Source organism: Pseudoliparis swirei, chromosome 23 (assembly GCF_029220125.1).
Source record: "Pseudoliparis swirei isolate HS2019 ecotype Mariana Trench chromosome 23, NWPU_hadal_v1, whole genome shotgun sequence".
Lineage (NCBI taxonomy): Eukaryota > Metazoa > Chordata > Actinopteri > Perciformes > Liparidae > Pseudoliparis > Pseudoliparis swirei.
In genome coordinates this window covers 18,606,074-18,628,011 of record NC_079410.1, presented here as the reverse complement: position 1 = coordinate 18,628,011, position 21,938 = coordinate 18,606,074, and the positions used below count along the sequence as shown (strand labels likewise).

Below are 21,938 nucleotides of genomic sequence, written 5' to 3'. Positions count from 1 at the left end.
TTCTTCTAATTAGCCCAACTCCAATTACTCAGAGAGAGCATGCCATCAAATTGCCAATTGTCCTCTTGTGCATTAGAGCAATTAGGCGGATATGAGGTTTCCCGCCACATCCAACCCATTTAGGGCCATTAACTCCAAATGAGATTAAAGATTGTTCCAGATCCTCCTTCCACTCGCCCTCCGTCCCTCGGCAGCGTTAAAGAAAGTTGAGGAGGTGGTGGAGGAGCTTATCGCGCAGTAGATTGTGGCCGAGCCGTCATCCATCATCCGACTCACTGGATGGAGAGGGGAAAGTTTGTGTGAGGAATCTTTGGTCTGGCCTCCAGTCAAGAGGTCGAAACACGGCGGCTCACCTCCTCCTGCCACGTTTAATAATCAGTCTCCTCAGGCCGCTATTCAAAGCTCTCTCTCTCTCCTGATTGGTTGAGGCTCATTCCAGCCAATCACTGGGGAGAAGATGATAAGCGTTACAGCATCGTGGGAAAGGAACGAGCGGAACCGGCTAATCGCCACGAGGACCTGGTAGGAGAGCTCAGATAATAACAATAAAATAATAAAAATAAAATACTCACAGACCAGTTTAAAAACCAAACAGTTTATTTATTATATACATTCAAAAATAATGAAGATAATAAACAGAAGGCAGACAAGGATGGCAAAAAATAAAATATTGTGAGAAAATACACGTCACTTATTGGGAGAAAACAAACATAAACGCTTGATAATGAGCTTTAAAAGCATGAGACGATCAACAGAAACAATGAATCCACATGCAAGTCGTCTCATCGAGGAAATCCCTGGACAACAAAAACCTCCCACTGGGTTGAGCAGCGCCGGGGAGTCGGGTCAGCGGCTGAGGAGAACTGCTTTCTCTCTCTTGTGTGTGTGTGTGTGTGTGTGTATATGTGTGTGTGTGTGTGTGTGTGTGTGTGTGTGCTCCAGCCCTGGGTATGAGACTCTCTCCAATTAGAGGCGCAGAAACAAGCGGCGTGACCCGCCTGGTCTCACGGCTGCTCGATGACATCACCTGCCCCCCCAGCCTCACCTCTCCGTTTCTGTTCCCATCTTCCAACATCATTATCATTTGGCGGATGGTATGGTTTTTTTGTTTTATTGTCATTATAAAAACCACGGGGGTGGGGGGGCTACCAAATTAAACTTCACAGGTCCGATGAGGCCGGTGATAACGGCCCGTGAGGCGCAGAGCAGCGATAACCCGGATTATTAAAGCTGTAAAAGCCCCCCTCCCCCCCCCTTAACATCTGCATTCTTTCCCTCCTCCTGCTATGTAAACACCATCTCTCCCCCCCTCTCCGTCCTCCTCCTCTTCCTCCAGCACTAGGATTTGAATTCATGCACACAATGAAAAGGTTCTTCCTCTCACAAAAGCATGCACAGCAACACTTCTGATAATACTTGTAAGGAATAATAAAGACAAGAAGAAGAAGAGGTAATACCCCCCCCCCCCCCTACTGTCCGCAGTGCCCCTGAAATCAAACGTCAGAAACCGGACCGACAGCGTCGCGTTGTTCTGCCGCCGTGATGAGCGGCTCAGCGCCTCACCTCGCTCGCCGCTCGCCGCCCACGCGTCGTCTCGCCGTGGCCGCCGGACGCCTCGGACATCGTGCGGACGCTTCTCTCCGCTTCATTTGGCCCTCACGGAAAACCGCGAGATGAAATACCCGCTCCAGACTCTCTGCGTATCCCTCATGACTCCATCGGCTCCGTCCGCCTCGGCGTGTGAACCAAAAGTAGAAGAAAATAATAAACGTGTGAACTGAATGTTGTTGTTGTTTTTGTTGTTGTTGTGGGTCAGAATTCCACCAGCATCGCGGTTCTTGCCGAGGCTGCCGTTTCCACACGGCGATGACGGATACAGCTTCAACCCACAGATACAAAAGAATATAACTAAATAAAAGGCACAAAGAAGAAGAAGAAGAAGATAATACATCGACCACAAAACTAACAAATACATCAGGACGCTTGCAAAAAATGTGCTTTTTTTTCAGAAAATCTTTGGAACCAAAAAGGCAAAACAATATCAATAACAACAAAGTGAGAGTATATGGAGATGTGATAAATACGGGACCGGGGCGTGGTCTACGGACGGTCTCCATGGCGACCCCGCACACGGCGAGGAGGACTTTAAAACCATCCGGACTGAAGAGCGTGACGACCGATTTTAAAATGTCCAACAAAAACCCCGACGTGGAAACACGGTGGCGTCCCCTGGCGTTAAATATAAATAGAGTGATACATTCTCATTACTTCATGACTCCATGACAGGACGGCGCTCTCTTTGTTCCCCGCGTCGTTGAATCTGGGCCGCGTGGAGCAGCTCGCTGCCCGAAGAGCGTCGATTGGCCAGGAGGGATTCCCGTCTGGCTGCTGATTGGTTCCTGCGTGGGTGCTTCCGGCTTCAGATCGGCTCAATCTAGTTCATTTGCGTCCGAGGGTTCTCCGTCGCTCTCGTCTCGGGGTCGTGGACGGGGAGCAGAGCGGCGGGCGGGACGGAGGAGCCAAAAACTGAAAAACTGAAAAACTGAGGTAATGCAGAAAAAAAGTCACGATGTGTTTCTCCTTGTCACCCCCCCCCCCCCTTTTACTTAAAATGATTTCTTTTTTTACATAATTTTGTCTTCTTCTCGTCTTTCCTTTTAAATTCGGAGAAAGTGAAATGTTGGAAAATGACCCCCAGAAAAAGAGCCCCCCCCCATGCAGTGTTTGTTGTTGCCGGGTTCCTCCTCCATCTTCTGACTGGAGCCGTCCGGCGTGTCGTGATTTTACTGCGAGGCTAAACCAGAGGTCAGCGTAGTGTTTACAAAGATCCGTACCGTGAGGAGCGGCGGCGTGTGGCGGCGTCCACGCCGCCGCTCAGCGAGCTTGTCGAGGGAACCCAGGACTTGGTGCTGAATGCGAGTGTGTGTCCAGGTCTGATTGGGTCTTACAGGGCAGTGGATTAATTATAAGTTCAGAGAAAGAAAAGAAGGTGTGCATGATTACACAGGATCACTCCCAGGTCCCTTAGTGTTTAAAAGCCGTCCGAACTTTTGCCCGCTGGAGTTCAAAGCTGCCGCTCGGGATGTGGGACACGCTCCTGGCAGTTTTGTCCTTGGTTCCGTGTCAGCGGCCGACCGAAGAGAACAGAAATAGAGTTTGGGGTTGATGATGTGGCAAATGACCTCCCTGGCCACGGGAAAAAGAACGAAAAAACAAACAAAAACAAACAGACGAGTCGTCGCTTCGGCCCGGCTGCAGAGGAATGGAGGGAAGCTGCCGCCGGACAAAGAGCTGGAAAAACAGGGTTTCTGGACGATGTGAACTTCCTCGTGACGCGCGGTCGTTTAGTACGGGGCGAAGCGGCTGTAGCCGGCCCGGTACAGACTGGCCTGGAGGACACAGGAGAACCGTTAGGACCGCAAGAGCTGCCAATAGAAACACAGTACGACACTTCATTGTGACCGTGCAGATTTTATTCCGTCTGTATCATTAATTTTGTATTTTTCTTACTGTTTTTTTAACTTTTTCATTACTGCTCACTGTGCATCTGCTGCTGTGACAACGTCCCCACTGAGGGACTAGGAGAGGATTATCATCTACTAATCCACAAATGATCCGTTCATTGAGAACGTAAATGAAATGGACATGACATTCCTAATTCTCCGCGAGGCACAAAAGGTCCAATGGTGGATCCCAAGAAGAAAAAGGCGGAGCCTGTCAATGAAAGACCTGTCAATAAAAGGCGGGCCCAATCAATAAAAGGCGGGCCCTTTTAATAAAAGGCGGGCCCAGTCAATAAAAGGCAGACCCAGTCAATAAAAGGCGGGCCCTTTTAATAAAAGGCGGGCCCAGTCAATAAAAGGCGGGCTCAGTCAATAAAAGGTGGACCCAGTCAATAAAAGGCAGACCCTGTCAATAAAAGGCGGGCCCAGTCAATAAAAGGCAGACCCAGTCAATAAAAGGCGGACCCAGACAATAAAAGGCGGGCCCAGTCAATAAAAGGCGGGCCCAGTCAATAAAAGGCAGACCCAGTCAATAAAAGGCGGACCCAGACAATAAAAGGCGGGCCCAGTCAATAAAAGGCGGACCCTGTCAATAAAAGGCGGGCCCAGTCAATAAAAGGCAGACCCTGTCAATAAAAGGCGGGCCCAGTCAATAAAAGGCAGACCCAGTCAATAAAAGGCGGACCCAGACAATAAAAGGCGGGCCCAGTCAATAAAAGGCGGACCCTGTCAATAAAAGGCGGGCCCAGTCAACAAAAGGCAGGCCCAGTCAATAAAAGGCGGACCCTGTCAATAAAAGGCGGGCCCAGTCAATAAAAGGCGGGCCCAGTCAATAAAAGGCGGGCCCAGTCAATAAAAGGCAGACCCTGTCAATAAAAGGCGGACCCAGTCAGTAAAAGGTGGACCCTGTCAATAAAAGGCGGGCCCAGTCAATAAAAGGCGGACCCTGTCAATAAAAGGCGGGCCCAGTCAGTAAAAGGAGGGCCCAGTCAATAAAAGGCAGACCCTGTCAATAAAAGGCGGACCCTGTCAATAAAAGGCGGGCCCAGTCAGTAAAAGGTGGACCCTGTCAATAAAAGGCGGGCCCAGTCAATAAAAGGCGGACCCTGTCAATAAAAGGCGGGCCCAGTCAATAAAAGGAGGGCCCAGTCAATAAAAGGCAGACCCTGTCAATAAAAGGCGGACCCAGACAATAAAAGGCGGACCCAGACAATAAAAGGCGGACCCTGTCAATAAAAGGCGGACCCAGTCAATAAAAGGTGGACCCTGTCAATAAAAGGCGGGCCCAGTCAATAAAAGGTGGACCCTGTCAATAAAAGGCGGGCCCAGTCAATAAAAGGCAGACCCTGTCAATAAAAGGCGGACCCAGACAATAAAAGGCGGACCCAGACAATAAAAGGCGGACCCTGTCAATAAAAGGCGGGCCCAGTCAGTAAAAGGTGGACCCTGTCAATAAAAGGCGGGCCCAGTCAATAAAAGGTGGACCCTGTCAATAAAAGGCGGGCCCAGTCAATAAAAGGCGGACCCTGTCAATAAAAGGCGGGCCCAGTCAATAAAAGGCGGACCCTGTCAATAAAAGGCGGGCCCAGTCAATAAAAGGCGGACCCTCTCGGTAAAATAAAGTGCTGTGTGTCGCAGCTCGTGTGTGTTGCAGCTTGTGTGTGTTGCAGCTCGTGTGTGTTGCAGAGCTTGTGTGTGTTGCAGCTCGTGTGTGTTGCAGAGCTTGTGTGTGTTGCAGCTCGTGTGTGTTGCTGTCGTTTTCTCTGGCCCTCTCCCAAATTTGCAGACGAATTGTATAGCCGAATGTCGTCTTTCAACCGTTGGCTGTCGAGGTGCCCAGCGAATAATGTGGGCTACGTAGACAACTGGAAGACTTTCTGGGGAAAGCCTGATCTGATGAGGAGAGACGGCATCCATCCCACGTTGGACGGAGCGCGTCTCGTTTCTGCAAACATAACCAAGTTGATCAACGGACAGCCATATCTGTGACAACGCAGGGTTCATGTCATGAAGCAGAAACAGAGTAGTCCCACGCCCCTGTCATCCCTGTCACCCAGTGTCCCCCATAGCACATCCCTCCCCCGGGGCCTCCGCCCCCTCTCACCCAGTCCCTCCCAGAGCTCCATAGAGACTGTGTCTGTCCCACGGCCACTTAAACTTAAATTAATTCTATCAAAAGAAAGCAGAAGAGGAGTCGTACACAATAACCTTATACAAGTTAACACCATTATTTCAGCAGTGCAACAAAACAGGACGATTAAATGTGGTCTCCTAAATATTAGATCTCTGTCATCTAAAGCTGTGTTACTAAATGATTTAATATCAGATAATCACATTGATTTATGTTGCCTGACTGAAACCTGGCTGAGCCATGAAGAATATGTCTGCCTAAATGAATCGACTCCTCCAAGTCATATTAATACTCACGTTCCTCGAGGCACCGGTCGAGGAGGTGGAGTAGCAGCCATCTTTGAATCGAGCCTATTAATAAATCCTAAACCTAAATTAAACTACACCTCATTTGAAAGCCTTGTTCTTAGTCTTTCACATCCAACCTGGAAAACACTACAGCCAATTCTATTTGTGATTCTGTACCGGCCACCAGGTCCATATTCAGAGTTTATATCTGAATTCTCAGAATTTATATCAAGTTTGGTTCTTAAAACTGATAAAGTTATTATTGTAGGAGATTTTAATATCCATGTGGATGTTGATAATGATTGCCTTAGTGCTGCATTCATCTCCTTGTTGGACTCGATTGGCTTCTGTCAGAGAGTACAGAAACCCACTCACAGCTTTGGCCACACGCTTGATCTTGTTCTTACTTATGGCGTTGACATTGAGCATTTGAAGGTCTTCCCACAAAATCCTCTTCTGTCAGACCACAACCTCATAACTTTTGAATTTATACTATACTCCGTTAGTCAAAAGTTTCTACACCAGATGTCTAACTGACAGTGCTGTAGCTAAATTTAAAGAAGCGATTCCTTCTGTATTTGATTCGATACCACGTCTCAATATAACAGAGGACTCCTGGTCTAACTTTAGTCCGTCCCAGATTGATCATCTTGTTGACAGTGCCACAGGCTCTCTGAGAATGACACTGGACTCTATAGCCCCTCTGAAGAAGAAGACAGTGAGGAAGAGGAGGTTTGCTCCCTGGTATAACCCTCAGACCCGCAAACTGAAGCAAACGTCACGAAGCGTTCAACTAATCTGGAAGAATCCCACTTAGTTTGGCGAGATAGTCTTAAAACTTATAAGAAGGCCCTCCGTAATGCCAGAGCAGCCTACTACTCATCAGTAATAGAGAAAAATAAGAACAACCCCAGGTTTCTCTTCAGCACTGTAGCCAGGCTGACAGAGAGTCACAGCTCTGTGGAGCCGAGCATTCCTATAAACCTCAGTGGTAATGACTTTATGAACTTCTTTAATGAAAAGATTTTAACTATTAGGGACAAGATTAATAATCTCTTGCCCTTAACCAGTGCCAATCTGTCCTCAACTGGAATGGCCTTGGAAACCACTGTATGCCCTGGTGTATATTTGGATGGCTTTTCTCCCATCAACCGTGACCAATTATCTTCAACGGTTTCTACTTCTAACACGTCTACCTGTCTCTTGGACCCCATCCCGACGAGGCTGCTTATAGACGTTTTGCCTTTAATTGGCGGCTCTCTATTAGATATTATCAATGTGTCTCTGCTAACAGGCCACGTACCACACTCCTTCAAGGTGGCTGTTATTAAACCTCTCCTGAAGAAGCCCACTCTGGATCCAGAGGTGTTGGCTAACTACAGACCGATCTCTAACCTCCCCTTCCTCTCCAAGATCCTTGAGAAAGTGGTCGCAAATCAGTTGTGTGACTTTCTACATCATAATTGTTTATTTGAGGAGTTTCAGTCAGGATTTAGAAAACACCACAGCACCAAGACAGCACTGGTGAAAATTACAAATGACCTCTTAATGGCAGCAGATAAAGGACTCCTCTCTGTCCTGGTCTTGTTAGACCTTAGTGCTGCATTCGACACCATTGACCATGACATCCTATTACAGAGACTGGAGCAGTCGATTGGCAGTTCAGGCACGGCACTAAGTTGGTTTAAATCCTATTTATCAGATCAATCTCAGTTTGTATTTGTAAACGATGACGCCTCGATAACCACCAATGTTAGACACGGAGTTCCACAAGGTTCTGTGCTTGGACCAATTTTATTTACCTTATACATGCTTCCTTTGGGCAATATTATCAGGAAACACTCCATAAACTTTCATTGCTATGCAGATGATACTCAACTATATCTATCGATAAAACCAGAGGAGAGCAACCAACTCGGTAAAATTCAAGCATGTCTTAACCCTTGTGTTGCCTTAGGGTCATTTTGACCCGAATCAATATTACACCCTCCCCCCGCCTAGGATTAATTTGACCCCATTCAATGTTTAATGTCGGTGTTCTTTCGGTAGTCAACAAACAAACATAAAGTGCCTCACACTTAAACTTGGAAAACAATATTAATTGTAATAATTTTCTGGAGGTTTTAATTGCTGGCGTCAAATTGAACCCAAAGGGTAAAATATGTTAGTAAATATGAAGGTAACAGGAGGGTTAAACATTGAATCGGGTCAAAATGACCCAAAGGCGGGGAGAGGGTGTAATATTGATTCGGGTCAAAATGACCCTAAGGCAACACAAGGGTTAATGACATAAAACATGGATGACCTGCAACTTCTTGATGTTAAACTCAGACAAAACCGAAGTAATTTTAATCGGCCCTGAGCACCTCAGAGATCAATTATCTGGTGATGTGGATTCTGTAGACGGCATTGCCCTGGCATCCAACACCACTGTAAAGAATCTTGGCGTTATCTTTGATCGGGACTTGTCCTTTAACTCCCACGTAAAGCAAATCTCAAGGACTGCATTCTTTCATCTACGTAATATTTCAAAAATCAGGCACATCTTGTCTCAAAAAGATGCATAAAAATTGGTTCACGCGTTCGTTACTTCGAGACTGGATTACTGCAACTCCTTATTATCAGGCTGCTCTAATAAGTCTCTTAGGTCCCTCCAGTTGATCCAGAATGCTGCAGCTCGTGTTCTCACTAAAACTAAGAAAAGAGATCACATCACTCCTGCACTAGCTGCTCTGCACTGGCTCCCAGTAAAATCAAGAATCACTTTAAAATTCTTCTCTTAACCTACAAAGTCTTGATTGGTGATGCTCCATCATATCTTAAGGAGCTTGTCGTACCATATTGGCCCACTAGAGAGCTACGCTCACTAAATGCGGGACTACTTGCAGTTCCTAGAGTCTTAAAAAGTAGAATGGGAGCCAGAGCCTTTAGTTATCAAGCTCCTCTTTTATGGAACCAGCTTCCAATTTCAGTCCGGGAGGCAGACACAGTCACCTCGTTTAAGAGTAGACTGAAGACCTTCCTCTTTGACAGAGCTTATAGTTAGGGCTGAATCAGGTTCACCTGGTCCAGCCCCTTGATATGCTGCTATAGGCTTATAGCTGCCGGGGGACGTTTTAGGATGCACTGAGCACCTATCTCCTCTTTTCTCTCCTTAGGGATGCATTTTCATCTCTCAATCACACGTTACTAACTCTGCTTTCTCCCCGGAGTCCTTTTGACTTCACGTCTCATGGGGTCATCAAACCCTATGAGACGGCATAGATCCTATCTGCCTGATGGATCATCGAGGTCTGGGTCGTGGAATTCCTGCTACTGACTACGCCACTGTCCTGTTGAGACTCCGCCCACTGTTGAGACTCCGCCCACTCCGCCTCTCTACCGCCATCTGCCTGATGGATCGTGGAGGTCTCCATCGTGGAATATGCCTTCTATGAACTATTCATACACTCTGTCATATTCATTGAATGTATTTTAACTCTAAATATGTCCTTCTGGTCACATGACATCTATTGCATCTGTCCATCCTAGGAGAGGGATCCTCCTCTGTTGCTCTCCTGAAGGTTTCTTCCCTTTTTTTTTCCCCCTGAAGGGTTATTTGGGAGTTTTTCCTGGTCCGATGTGAGGTTTTGGGGCAGGGATGTCTATGTGTACAGTTTGTAAAGCACTCCGAGACAAATTTGAAATTTGTGAAATTGGGCTATACAAATAAACTGAATTGAATTGAATTGAAAATTGAATTGCAGCTCGTGTGTGTCGCAGCTTGTGTGTGTTGCAGCTCGTGTGTGTCGCAGCTCGTGTGTGTTGCAGAGCTCGTGTGTGTCGCAGCTCGTGTGTGTTGCAGCTCGTGTGTGTTGCAGAGCTCGTGTGTGTTGCAGCTCGTGTGTGTCGCAGCTTGTGTGTGTTGCAGAGCTCGTGTGTGTTGCAGAGCTCGTGTGTGTCGCAGCTTGTGTGTGTCGCAGCTTGTGTGTGTTGCAGCTCGTGTGTGTTGCAGAGCTCGTGTGTGTCGCAGCTCGTGTGTGTCGCAGCTCGTGTGTGTTGCAGAGCTTGTGTGTCGCAGCAACTCGTGTGTTGCAGCTCGTGTGTTGCAGCTGTGTGTGTGCAGAGCTCGTGTGTGTTGCAGAGCTTGTGTGTTGCAGCTCGTGTGTGTTGCAGCTCGTGTGTGTTGCAGAGCTTGTGTGTTGCAGAGCTCGTGTGTGTTGCAGAGCTCGTGTGTGTTGCAGAGCTCGTGTGTGTTGCAGAGCTCGTGTGTGTTGCAGAGCTCGTGTGTGTTGCAGCTCGTGTGTGTTGCAGAGCTTGTGTGTTGCAGCTCGTGTGTGTCGCAGCTCGTGTGTGTTGCAGCTCGTGTGTGTTGCAGAGCTCGTGTGTGTTGCAGAGCTCGTGTGTGTCGCAGCTCGTGTGTGTTGCAGCTCGTGTGTGTTGCAGCTCGTGTGTGTTGCAGCTCGTGTGTGTTGCAGAGCTTGTGTGTGTTGCAGCTCGTGTGTGTTGCAGAGCTCGTGTGTGTCGCAGCTCGTGTGTGTTGCAGAGCTTGTGTGTGTTGCAGCTCGTGTGTGTTGCAGAGCTTGTGTGTGTTGCAGCTCGTGTGTGTTGCAGCTCGTGTGTGTTGCAGAGCTCGTGTGTGTCGCAGCTCGTGTGTGTTGCAGAGCTTGTGTGTGTTGCAGCTCGTGTGTGTTGCAGCTCGTGTGTGTTGCAGCTCGTGTGTGTTGCAGAGCTCGTGTGTGTCGCAGCTCGTGTGTGTCGCAGCTTGTGTGTGTTGCAGCTTGTGTGTGTTGCAGCTCGTGTGTGTTGCAGCTCGTGTGTGTTGCAGCTCGTGTGTGTTGCAGCTCGTGTGTGTTGCAGAGCTCGTGTGTGTCGCAGCTCGTGTGTGTTGCAGCTCGTGTGTGTTGCAGCTCGTGTGTGTTGCAGCGTGTGTGTTGCAGCTTCGTGTGTGTTGCAGCTCGTGTGTGTTGCAGCTTGTGTGTGTTGCAAACTGTGTGTGTTGCAGCTCGTGTGTGTTGCAGCTCGTGTGTGTCGCAGCTTGTGTGTGTTGCAGCTCGTGTGTGTGTTGCAGCTCGTGTGTGTTGCAGCTCGTGTGTGTTGCAGAGCTTGTGTGTGTTGCAGCTCGTGTGTGTTGCAGCTGTGTGTTGCAGAGCTGTGTGTGTTGCAGCTCGTGTGTGTTGCAGCTCGTGTGTGTTGCAGCTCGTGTGTGTGCAGCTCGTGTGTGTCGCAGCTTGTGTGTGTTGCAGCTCGTGTGTTGCAGCTCGTGTGTGTTGCAGCTTGTGTGTTGCAGCTCGTGTGTGTTGCAGCTCGTGTGTGTTGCAGCTCGTGTGTGTCGAGCTCGTGTGTTGCAGCTCGTGTGTGTTGCAGCTCGTGTGTGTTGCAGCTCGTGTGTGTTGCAGCTCGTGTGTGTTGCAGAGCTTGTGTGTGTCGCAGCTCGTGTGTGTTGCAGCTCGTGTGTGTTGCAGATCGTGTGTGTTGCAGCTCGTGTGTGTACATTGCTGTGTGTTGCAGCTGTGTGTGTTGCAGCTCGTGTGTGTTGCAGCTCGTGTGTGTTGCAACTTGTGTGTTGCAGCTCGTGTGTGTTGCAGCTCGTGTGTGTTGCAGCTCGTGTGTGTTGCAGCTCGTGTGTGTTGCAGCTCGTGTGTGTTGCAGCTCGTGTGTGTTGCAGCTCGTGTGTGTCGCAGCTCGTGTGTGTCGCAGCTTGTGTGTGTTGCAGCTTGTGTGTGTTGCAGCTTGTGTGTGTTGCAGCTCGTGTGTGTTGCAGCTCGTGTGTGTTGCAGCTCGTGTGTGTTGCAGCTCGTGTGTGTTGCAGAGCTTGTGTGTGTTGCAGCTCGTGTCACTCACCATGGCTCCCACTCCGTAGGCAGCGGCGGCTGGACTCAAGGCGTGGTACGGGTCTGTGGTGTACACCCGGCCATAACTATCAACACAAACACAACAGGCGTGTGTTAAATGATGTAAAAGAGGTTTTCAACATGCGACATGCGAGGACACACATGTGTTCGTCTTGCTGATGTCATCCAGGTCAGTGAACATGGACGTCCTCACACATCCCAGACCTCTACTACGTGTCTCTGTCATCAAAGCCCCGAGGCGTTAAGCGCTCATCCTGAGGCGTCAGGTGTGTCCTCACCTGTCACTGTAGGCGGCAGCTGCGGCGGTTGCTCCGGTTACGGTGGCGGGCTGGGCGTAGCGGTAGGCGGCGGCAGCGGCAGCAGCAGCAGCAGCAGCAGGGTAGCCTCCCTAAAGACGCACACACACACACAGCAACACTTACTCATATGTCTGGGAGGAGGAAGACACCTGGGCTCAGGTGGGTCAATGTGGGGGGATATACATTATTATTTTATTAAGTAATGTTATGAATATGCAAATATTTGTGACTATCTTTTTCTTTTTACAGTATATTGCTACCGTTTGTTATATTTCATGCACAATTCAAAGATCATATTTGTAAATAACACACTAGAATTCTACATTATATTTAGAAATACTTTTTATTTCCCTGTATTCAGTAAATTAATTAAATGTCCTTCATCATATTTTTCTTTCTTATTATTATGATTAAAAAAAATATATTGTTGTTTTAATATATATTTATATATGTTTATATATATATATTGATATGTATAAATGTATACATATATATAAATATGTATAAATTTAGATATACACTTGTATATTTAAATGTTTATATGTGTATATATATATATATATATAAAAATTAGGGCTGTCAGCGTTAATCTATGCGATTAATTTGGCCGCGATTAACGCACTAAAATATTTTACCGCAATTAACGCAACTTTGTTTACTTCCGGTGTGCGTTGAAGTTGTTGCACTCCTGTGAGTGTCAAGCCGCGGCAGTCCGCCTCCTTCCTCCCGTCTGCTCCGCAATATTCACAGAGAAGCAGAGGGCGACGTGTCGGTGCCGCGGGGCGGAAGGTGCAGGTGACTTTCTTTTTTTTGCTCCGCTCGATGCGCGCGCAGACACGCCGGCATGGAGCTCTGCGGCGCGCGAGACGGAGAGCCGAGAAGTGTGAACGACACGTGGAGACAGAATGACATGCTGCTATAGAGACGACCAACAACAGACGTTTAGTTTAATAAAAGAACAAAGACGTCTTTAAGGAAAGAACCGTACATTACTTCTGCTGTAATCTGGCGCGATAGAGAACATTACAGGGGGGCGGGGCCTCACCCTGATAGAATGGTGGGGGAAACACTGGGATGTGTCATATGCAAAAGCCTTTAAAAGGTGAATTTACATTTTTTTGTAAAATCGAGAAAATGCCCCCAGCCTCCAGAGGGTTAACGTGACAAATTTGTCAGTTTCCCAAGGCCACTGGTTCTGCTGTTGTTCAGTGTTAAAGATGACAGGACCAATGGGGTCTTTAATACACCTTTGTTTACTAATCTGATGTTTCACTGAAGAAACAATTTATCATCCACGATATTAAATACCTCACTGACACTTTATAGGTAGAAGCCTCTTTGAAAACACAGCTCTGTGGGAAGTGTTGTCTTTAAAAAAGAATACAATGAAACAAGTGTCTAAAATACACGCTGTCTGGAGGGATTACTCGTTCATTTAGAAGATTTAGTCTTTAGAAGAAGAAAAAACTTTTAATCGCGATTAATGATTTTCAAAATGTGCGATTAATTAGTTAATTTTTTTTAATCGATTGACAGCCCTAAAAAAAATACATACTCATTCACAACTGAATTACAGTATGTGTTAGTATATTACATTGTGGGACAGTAGAGGTTCATCAGTTTATTATTATTATATTATATTATTCCCACGATGGGACACAGGAGGTAAACCAGTGGAGACAAGATGTTCACACAGTTGAGGCCTCACAGGAAGCTTATCGTCTCAAGAGGTTCTTCACTAAATGAGTCAGAGCTTCTAGTGGAAACATTTATGACAAACACAACCGCATTTGTTATCATGCGTTTCTTTTCAATTGATTCTGGAGATATAAAAAAAGGAAGATGGGGGAAGAAAAAAAGAGTCGCTCACACAAACACACCCACACAAGCCTACTACACTGACTAGAAATCATCTCCTTGCATGAGCCAAATTAAAATGAAACCGACTGAACAAACAGACGTTATCAGGGAGAGAGAGACAGCAAGGCCTTCTGGGTAAGTGGAGGGAAAGCATCGCTGAGCAGCTGATCAGCGCTTCAGTAATCGTCCCGGGACAAATCGGCGGGGTGAATCCAGGAAGAGGGTTTGGGGGTTGGAGGATATCTCACATCACAACACTGACTGGAGCTTTCTGTGGAATGTGAGCCTCCAATCTTAAATGAATTATGCAAGAGGCCTGGAGTTTACTGGTTGCAGACAGTTTCTCCAAAACTTTCTCTTTTAAACACACTGGAAGGAAAACAACAATATGAACTTGTTGCAATTTAATAGTTTAGTAAACAAACAAACTAAAAACAAAGCCCTTCCCCACAATCGTTTTCTTTGACTAACGAGGAGAGTAAAGAACAACAAAATCAAAAGCAGTGGTCGTTTAGTTTGAAACGACTAAAAGAAAACATGTTCCAGATCTGAAGATGATTCATAAGATCAGAGGAGGAAGTAAAGAAAGCACCCTGGGGTGAGTTGACCCAACCTGATGCATTCTGGGACTACGGACCGAGTCCTGAAACACTAGAGAGAACGCAAACAACCGTCAACACTGGAGACGCCGTTTCACGGCTACGCAAACCAAAATAAAAATGAAAATAGACATCTTTCCTCATTCGCCGTTCTGCAGGCGCTCTGTGCAGCGCAGGACTGAGCGCTCATGCACAATCAGCCCCGGAGGGAAGATAACAAAAGAAAAGGAAGAAGAGAGCAGGAGACGGTCGCGAGGGGAGAGAGAGGGTGTGTGGGTGGGGAGGCGAGTTTACTTACATATAATTCGGCGGCTCCGTAAAACCCATCCTGATACACCACACTGAGGGAAGGAGGAAACGGTGGAGGAGGAGGGGGGTGCAAACGGAGCGGTGCACAGTCCCAAAACCAGAGTGGATGGAGGTCAAAATACAACGAGAACAAAAGATGGTCCAGGAAGAGGGGAAAGAAAAGAAAGAGAGAGAGAGAGAGGGGGGAAGAGAGTTATTTCACACCCATGCAGCGGAAATACAACTTCCATTTAGGCTCCATCACTGAAACCAAAAGCATCCGAGAGCTGAGCTCATTGCACTGAGACAAGTCCGCTAAGTGCTGTTGTTCCCCGACTACCAGATCAAGGCGGTAAAAGGGCCCTGAACGCATCGTTTTATGGGAGTTGTCAGTGGAGCAGATATGGAGGGTATTTCTTGCCGCACCCCACCTCCCAATTTCATCTTCTTTAGCTTCATTCGATTATCGCCAGTGAGCCAATCTACTCCGGTTTGATCCGAATGCAGTAGCAGGCGCAACCCCATCAGCCAATCAGCACAGGGCAGCATCAACATGCACAGAGCGCACACTGAGGCAGCGAAAAGAGGATCACGCCACATTTTAATAACCGCTAGCAAAGCTGACGGCTTCTGTGTAATGACTTGAGCGTGGTTTAGTGTGTGTGTGTGTGTGTGTGTGTATGCTAATCTGCCGATGGGGGGGGGGGGGTGGTATCGGCAAGTTTATTCAAATGAATCATGCGTGTCAACTGTGTGCTGAATGGCTGAGCGGTGAGTAACGATGTGCCAGCTGGAGTGCTGGAGGGAGCGGCGGGTGAACGACGTGTTCAAGCTGCTCAAACAGGATCCGGGAAATTATATTCATGAGGTGTTCCTGGACAAAACAATTGATCTCGACTCGCTGGATTTTTCCTCCCCGAAAATTGCGCCGCAGATCTGGCGTGCGAAGCCGGCAATACGAGCGGCGTGTCGCTTCTTACCCGGGGTAGGCGGCCATGGCGGGCTGAGGCACGGCGGCCCGCACGGCGCTGTACACGGGCCGGCCCCGGCCCCGGAGGTGGGCGCCGCGGAACGCCGCTGCCGTAGTGACCGCCGCCGCCGAGGGGTATGGGAACCCAGGGACTGAAGGACGAGAAAGGAGAGTCATCAGCTGATCTAGGGACGAGAGGTAACGGCGCAGGTGGGGGGGGGGGGGGGGAGAGAAAGAGACAACGTGAATGGGAGAAATCAAGGTGAATTACAGGTGGAGCGGGAGAGTCCCACTGCAGCCGAGAGGGCTCGCCATCAATTAAAAAGTGCCAGTGAGGAAGAAACGCGAGACTCGGCGTGCATTAATATTAATGAGTGTGATCAAAGTGTGAAGTCGGCTCAGAGCGAGTGAGGACGACGGAGAGCGGCCTTACCTGCGTAGATCTCGGGTCCGTACATGGCTCCCATGGCCCCCATCATAGGACTCAATTTCCATCCCGCTGCTGGTCACAGGGAGGGAAGGAGAAGGGGGGGGGGGGTTAATACAGGCCGATCACAAAGAGCACTTAATCCAACAGTGTGTCTGCATCGGGATGTGATGCGCACATGAGAAGCCAACGCCAGGCACATCCGGTGAATTGAAACCGGTAGATGCTGGACGCCCTGGGCCGAGAGAGCAGGTCACAGAGGGCAAGGCCGTATTTTACACCCCCCCTCCCCCTCCCCCACACACACCATTTAAGTATCTATAACACACTATGATGTAGTTGTAAACAATGTGGCAAAATGATATAAAACATGTCTTCATAGGAGAAGTTGTAATTGCAGCAAATACTACAACAGTGTCATGTCGTTATAGCTGCGTGTAACTACACTGCAGAGAGTTATAAACTGTTTATTACAAGTTGTGTGCCCAGATGCTAAAACAGGGGGAATGGGGTTAAGCCAACAACGCCGCTCCCTCTCAGCTCACTTCATGGCTGCTGGGCGGTGGCAAAAGATAATAAGACCAAAATAAACTGCATGGAGATGGTTTGGGACGGCGTTACATAACGTGGCCCCGACTCTGGGGGAGGGGCCCGCTGTGGCTGTTTTGTGTTATGAGGCGGTTGTCAGTGTGTATATGTGTGTGTGAGTGAGGTCGTTACCATAAGGCAGCGTGCTGAGAGCTTCTCCGTTAGGGTAGGGGCTGACCATTTTCTTGTTGGTCATCACCCTGGCGGTGGCGTTATTCACCTGAGGGGGGACGGAGGAGCAGGCGGTCAGAGACACTCGGACAAACTCAACACAGGAAAACCACAGAAGTGCAACACGGACTCAAATGCAGTGAAATCGATCGCAAGGCTACTGTGTGTGTGTGTGTGTGTGTGTGCGCGCGCGCTTGTTTTCTTCAACGCGTCTGCGGTTCTCTGCTGGTTTTATGCCTTGGTGCATCTTTTGAGATGAGCGACGCCATTATCGGTGAACTGACTGGTCAACAAACAGTTTAAATGACTGCGTGATTATTCTGTGACGGGACCGTGTTCTCATTATGAAAAATGCTCACGATATCCAAGTTAAACCGAATAACTGAATAACCTCCTGACATGGCTGCAGTGTTTGTTGTTCGCGTGTAAAAGGGAGGGATGGGGCGATCTTTAGTCATCATGCAATTAAAAAGCCCAGTCGGGGTCTGCTGGCTCATGGTGGAGTCCCTGTAAAGGAGAACTGAGCTGGGCTTGTTTTTGGTCTCATGCACAGATAACTAAATCTGACGGACGATGTCTTTTTGTTTTATGCGTGCGCGTGTTATCGTGCATGTCGGCTGATATTTCAGTCTCCTGCTTTGGCTTTCAATCCCGGATAAGTCTGATAATCTCTCCTCTGGGCTTCAAAGGCTCACACTGCCGGCCCCTTGATCCAACCCCGTCTTCCTTTGATGGGTCTTAAGAGAAGGAGATTGTAGCTCTCTGTAATAACCTGCGCCGCGTCGGCAGCTCCACATCCGAGCTGGAGATTAATGACCTTCTGGCTAAACGAGCGGAGAGAGAGAGAGACAAAGACAGAGAGAGAAAGAAAGAGGGGCCGAGAAAGGAGGGCGCTGGTGTGAGCATACGCGCCGCGCTCTCCATTAGAAGACCATTAAGCTCTCTCTCTCTCTCTCTCTGAGTCACGCTCTGGATCCGCGGGGCTTCATTCAAACGGAGGTTTACTTCATTTTTCCCCTCGTCGCAAATGACAAGGTCACCGGCAACCGATTCAATTAGCCTGAGTGTCGGACGCGAGCGTCCACCAGAGTGGAAACATGTTGAAATGTGAAGTAAATTAGTCACAATTAGTTTTTTGTCTCGGTGACATTGTATTTGGACTTTTTAATAGGATGTTTTATGTTGACTAGTTAACGATAATGAAGAGTTAAGCTTCTGTTAAGGCGTGTATCTGTACAGCATGCATATATATATATATATATATATATATATCCCTTGTTTGTGTCATGTGCGATCGATGAAACTGGGTAAACGGTTGACAGGAACACATGCAAATCAACAGAATATGGAGGCAAATCTCAGTGTTAATAATTAACAAAACATTCAGCCTCTCATCCCGCTGTCGCCCCCCCCAGTTCGGCCTAAACAATAACAACCAGGACAAAACGGAAGTTCCATATGAAACCAAACTTGTGGGGTTTACATACCTAAAAATAAAGATTAAAAACAAAAATAAATACAAGGGCGAGAAAGAGGAGGGTGCAAAAACATCCGTTTGACAAAATTAATAGTCGTATAACACAGAAATTACACGCAGCCAAATATGGGCGCAACACATGACCAAGAGTGAGTAACAAACCAAAAAAAAAAGTTTTAAAAAGTCAGCCAATCAGCAAGCGTCGGATGCAGCATAGAGACCAATCAAAATGATCGCGGCACTCCCACATCGAACACGTACGAGACAAAGATGGAGACGTGAAGAGGAAGGGATGCAGGGGAGAAGGAAGGAGACAGTCCGACAAACAACAACAGGAGAACATAAAGATGGACTGAAGAGAGAGGGGGAGGGGCGAACGTTTACATGAGCAACACAAAACAAATTAAACTGATAACAATTATCTGTTGAAGAAAACATAAATCCCAAGGTGCATCATTCAAATAAAGCAATTAGATTTGGTGACCATTCTCCTGGAAAATCTCATTATATGTGGTGGGTTGAGAAACAGAGCACCAAAGGATGGAGGGAACAGAGAGAGAGAGACAGAGAGAGATAAAGAGAGAGAGAGAGCAATCCTCATTCCCAAAAAAAGGAGAGAAAATCAAATAAACATGAGACACTCTGCCAGGCATTAGAAGGGTGTGTCACAGACTACGACCAGTCCACTACGACTACGACGACCAGGACAATCCACTACGAGAAAAACAAAAACAAAATGGCAGCATAGTAGAGACCCAGAAGACAGGACGGTAAACCCCATGTCGGTTTTGAGATGCATATGGCCCCGCGGCACGGGTCGGACGCAGCTCCTTTCTAAAACACATTTTATTCAATTAGGAAGAATAAAGAAAGGAGACTTCCAGTTTAATTTGTTATGGCGCTTGTTTTGGTCTCGTGGTACGTTTGGAAAGAGGTCTGGACGATCGAGACGAGAGCGCCATGGCGTCCGTGAAAGGAGGGAACAGCGCCTGCTTTAATAATCAGGCGTTTCCACGGCTCAATCAAGATCTAGTGAACACGAGCTCCTCTCTCTCCTGGACTCACACGTGTGATGTCATCGGGGATAAACATCTGGAGCCGCTTCAATGAGTGAACGTGTGTCTTACTTTTCTTAGACCCTGAATGATGCTCGTGATGCAATATTTTAGGAAAAGGTCGCCATCCATTACAGGCGCCCCTCAGCGCCGCACAGAAGAGAAATGAATGAAAGTTGAACGCAGAGTCTCGCCGCGCGCTCGATGGACGATGCGTCACTCTGCCGAGCGAAAACACTCCGTCCACTGGAGTGAAGCTTCTCTGGCCTCCAGACACAATAACATGAAAACAATAATATGTATCTGAGGTAGTGACAGCCGAATCATCCATCAGTATTATTATAAATTATCAGTTGATTGATTTAATGAAATATAATCTTCTGGGAAATAATCCTCAGGGTTTCACTCTTCATGTAATGCTTCATAATTAAAACAAAGACGGAGTAGAGAGCTCCAGTTCTAGCAGCTTTTATGAGTGTTATCTACTTATATTTTGGACTTTAAGACAATAGGACTAACATATTCATTCTGTGAATGGAACTAGCGCTCCTTTAACTGTAGCTGGCTCGCCACATGCTCAACAAAACCCTGGCCTGGATAAACTAATCCTGCGATGTCTCAACTCACATTTCTCCAAATATGTCCAATCGGCTAGAAAAAAGAGGTCAGTAAAATAAAGAGAGTGGGAACCAGCGTTATTTGTCCCCTGCAGCTCAGGGTCTGAATCGGAGCAGCGGCGAGGAGCGAAGCTTCGTTTCATTTCTGTTGATTTTCTTTTTTTTCAAATCATCGATCAAGAAAATTAATGCTGCCATACATCGAGTCCAAATGGAGAATTAATTTAGATGGATTGTGGAGAAGCTGTGTCATTGCATGTGATTACATTCGGTCATTCCCAGTGAGGTGTTAATGACATGGTGGGATGGGGGGGAGGGGGAGGGCATGTGGAGGAATGTAGCTGCTAAAATATCTGTTGAAAGACGCTGTGTCCGTCTGCCTGTGTGTGTTTGTGTGTGTGTGTGCGTGTGTGTGTCTGTGTGTGATGCTGTGTTGTGCGCTGGAACGTTGCATAACCTCTGTGGGCCCGTCACACATTCAGAATCAGCTGATGGGCTAACATGGTACTCTACACACGACTGTATCAAATGCCCGTTTCAGGGGGTGGGGTGGGAGAGGGGATCAGTTCAGTGATAAGATGTTTGAACACAACTTACCGTTGCCGTAGAAACAGCGAGTGGTTACCGTGGAGACTGACAACAACACACAGAAGTCGTCAGGGAAACAGAAAAAATATAATAAATAAAGGAACAAATAATCCTCGTAACAAAAGAAACCTAAATGCCCCCCCACCCTCCATCTCTTCCTCCTCCTCCTCCTCGACCCATGTGAAATAAAAACCTGATAGCGCCCGTCTGACAGAACAGAGTAAAGGAGAAAGAAGAGAGAGGAAGATAAGGAGAGAGGATGCTCGCTCTCGGTGCCTCGGGGAGCTCAGAGCATCATTACAGCGATGGGCCAGTGACAGGAAGGCGTTCGGTGCTCTGGAGAACAAAAGGAGAACGCTGCCTTCAGAGGAGCAGCAACAGTTAAAATCGTTGCTTTAAACACCGTCTGGGTCCGTTACAGTCAAAAGGAGAAGTGGATGTATTTTAGCTGGGACTCGTTCCCGTGTGGTAAGGCCGGGCCGCTAGTTGGCCGTGGGCAGAGGGGCTGAAATTTCTAGTTGTCACCACAGAATAACACACTGAGGGTCGTTTGATAGTCAAACAATCAAAATAAAGACGGTGAATTAGGACACACAACAGATGACAATGAGTGGAAACAGTAAGGCAGACAGACATGGCGGCAACAACAAAGAAGGGTTAAAGTTGGGGGGGTGAGGGCGAAGCTGGATGTTGCTTTCAAAAGTCACAACGCTGAGGGACAGACGGACAAACTGGACCAGAGAATGAAGTGATCGGGAAGAGAGAGAGAAAGGGAGGAGTCGACATGAAGAGGGTTGGAAAGGGCAAAGTGCAAACTGTCTTTCTCCTTTTCTTTCCACATGTTCACGCACAAAGCAAACGCACACGCACACGGATACTCACACATTTCATTCGCTAGATCGTTTCAAAACATGCAATAGAACAGGAAGCTCCAATAAAGTAAAAAACGGCCACCGGAAAAATCCAAAGCCGAGGGAAGAGAGGAGGGACACGAGGAGCTGTCAGCCGTCACCTCGGCCCATCAACGCCCCACAAGCTCACCAAGTCAACACTATGGAAACAATGCCAGTGATCCCACTCATCTGACAGGCTCACAGTATTTACGGTGTGTGTGTGTGTGTGTGTGTGTGTGCATGCAGAAACACAGCCCCAACTTCTTCTCGTCCTTTTCCCCGCACTCATCCATGCACCGATGATGACAGCCTTTTGCATGCAGACACACACACACACACCCAGAGAGACAC

At 47.6% G+C, this 21,938-nt stretch overlaps 1 protein-coding gene across 4 annotated transcripts in view; it reads right to left on the bottom strand.

Annotated features, from left to right (window-relative positions):
* Window positions 1–579: 579 nt before the first annotated feature.
* LOC130188136 (RNA binding protein fox-1 homolog 2-like) overlaps window positions 580–21,938 on the bottom strand; it is a 49,957-nt gene continuing 28,598 nt past the window's right edge. For 2 of the 4 annotated variants that reach the window (XM_056406270.1, XM_056406272.1), the window contains 7 exons: window positions 16,919–17,006; window positions 16,205–16,273; window positions 15,782–15,923; window positions 14,812–14,854; window positions 12,034–12,143; window positions 11,745–11,820; window positions 580–3,389 (listed from right to left, as the gene is read on the bottom strand). In XM_056406270.1, coding sequence (XP_056262245.1) covers window positions 3,345–3,389; window positions 11,745–11,820; window positions 12,034–12,143; window positions 14,812–14,854; window positions 15,782–15,923; window positions 16,205–16,273; window positions 16,919–17,006 — 573 coding nt within the window. In that variant the 3' untranslated portion in view covers window positions 580–3,344. Of the gene's footprint in view, window positions 3,390–11,744; window positions 11,821–12,033; window positions 12,144–14,811; window positions 14,855–15,781; window positions 15,957–16,204; window positions 16,274–16,918; window positions 17,007–21,938 lie in introns of all 4 variants that reach the window. The other 2 variants (XM_056406269.1, XM_056406271.1) reach the window with 1 other exon arrangement.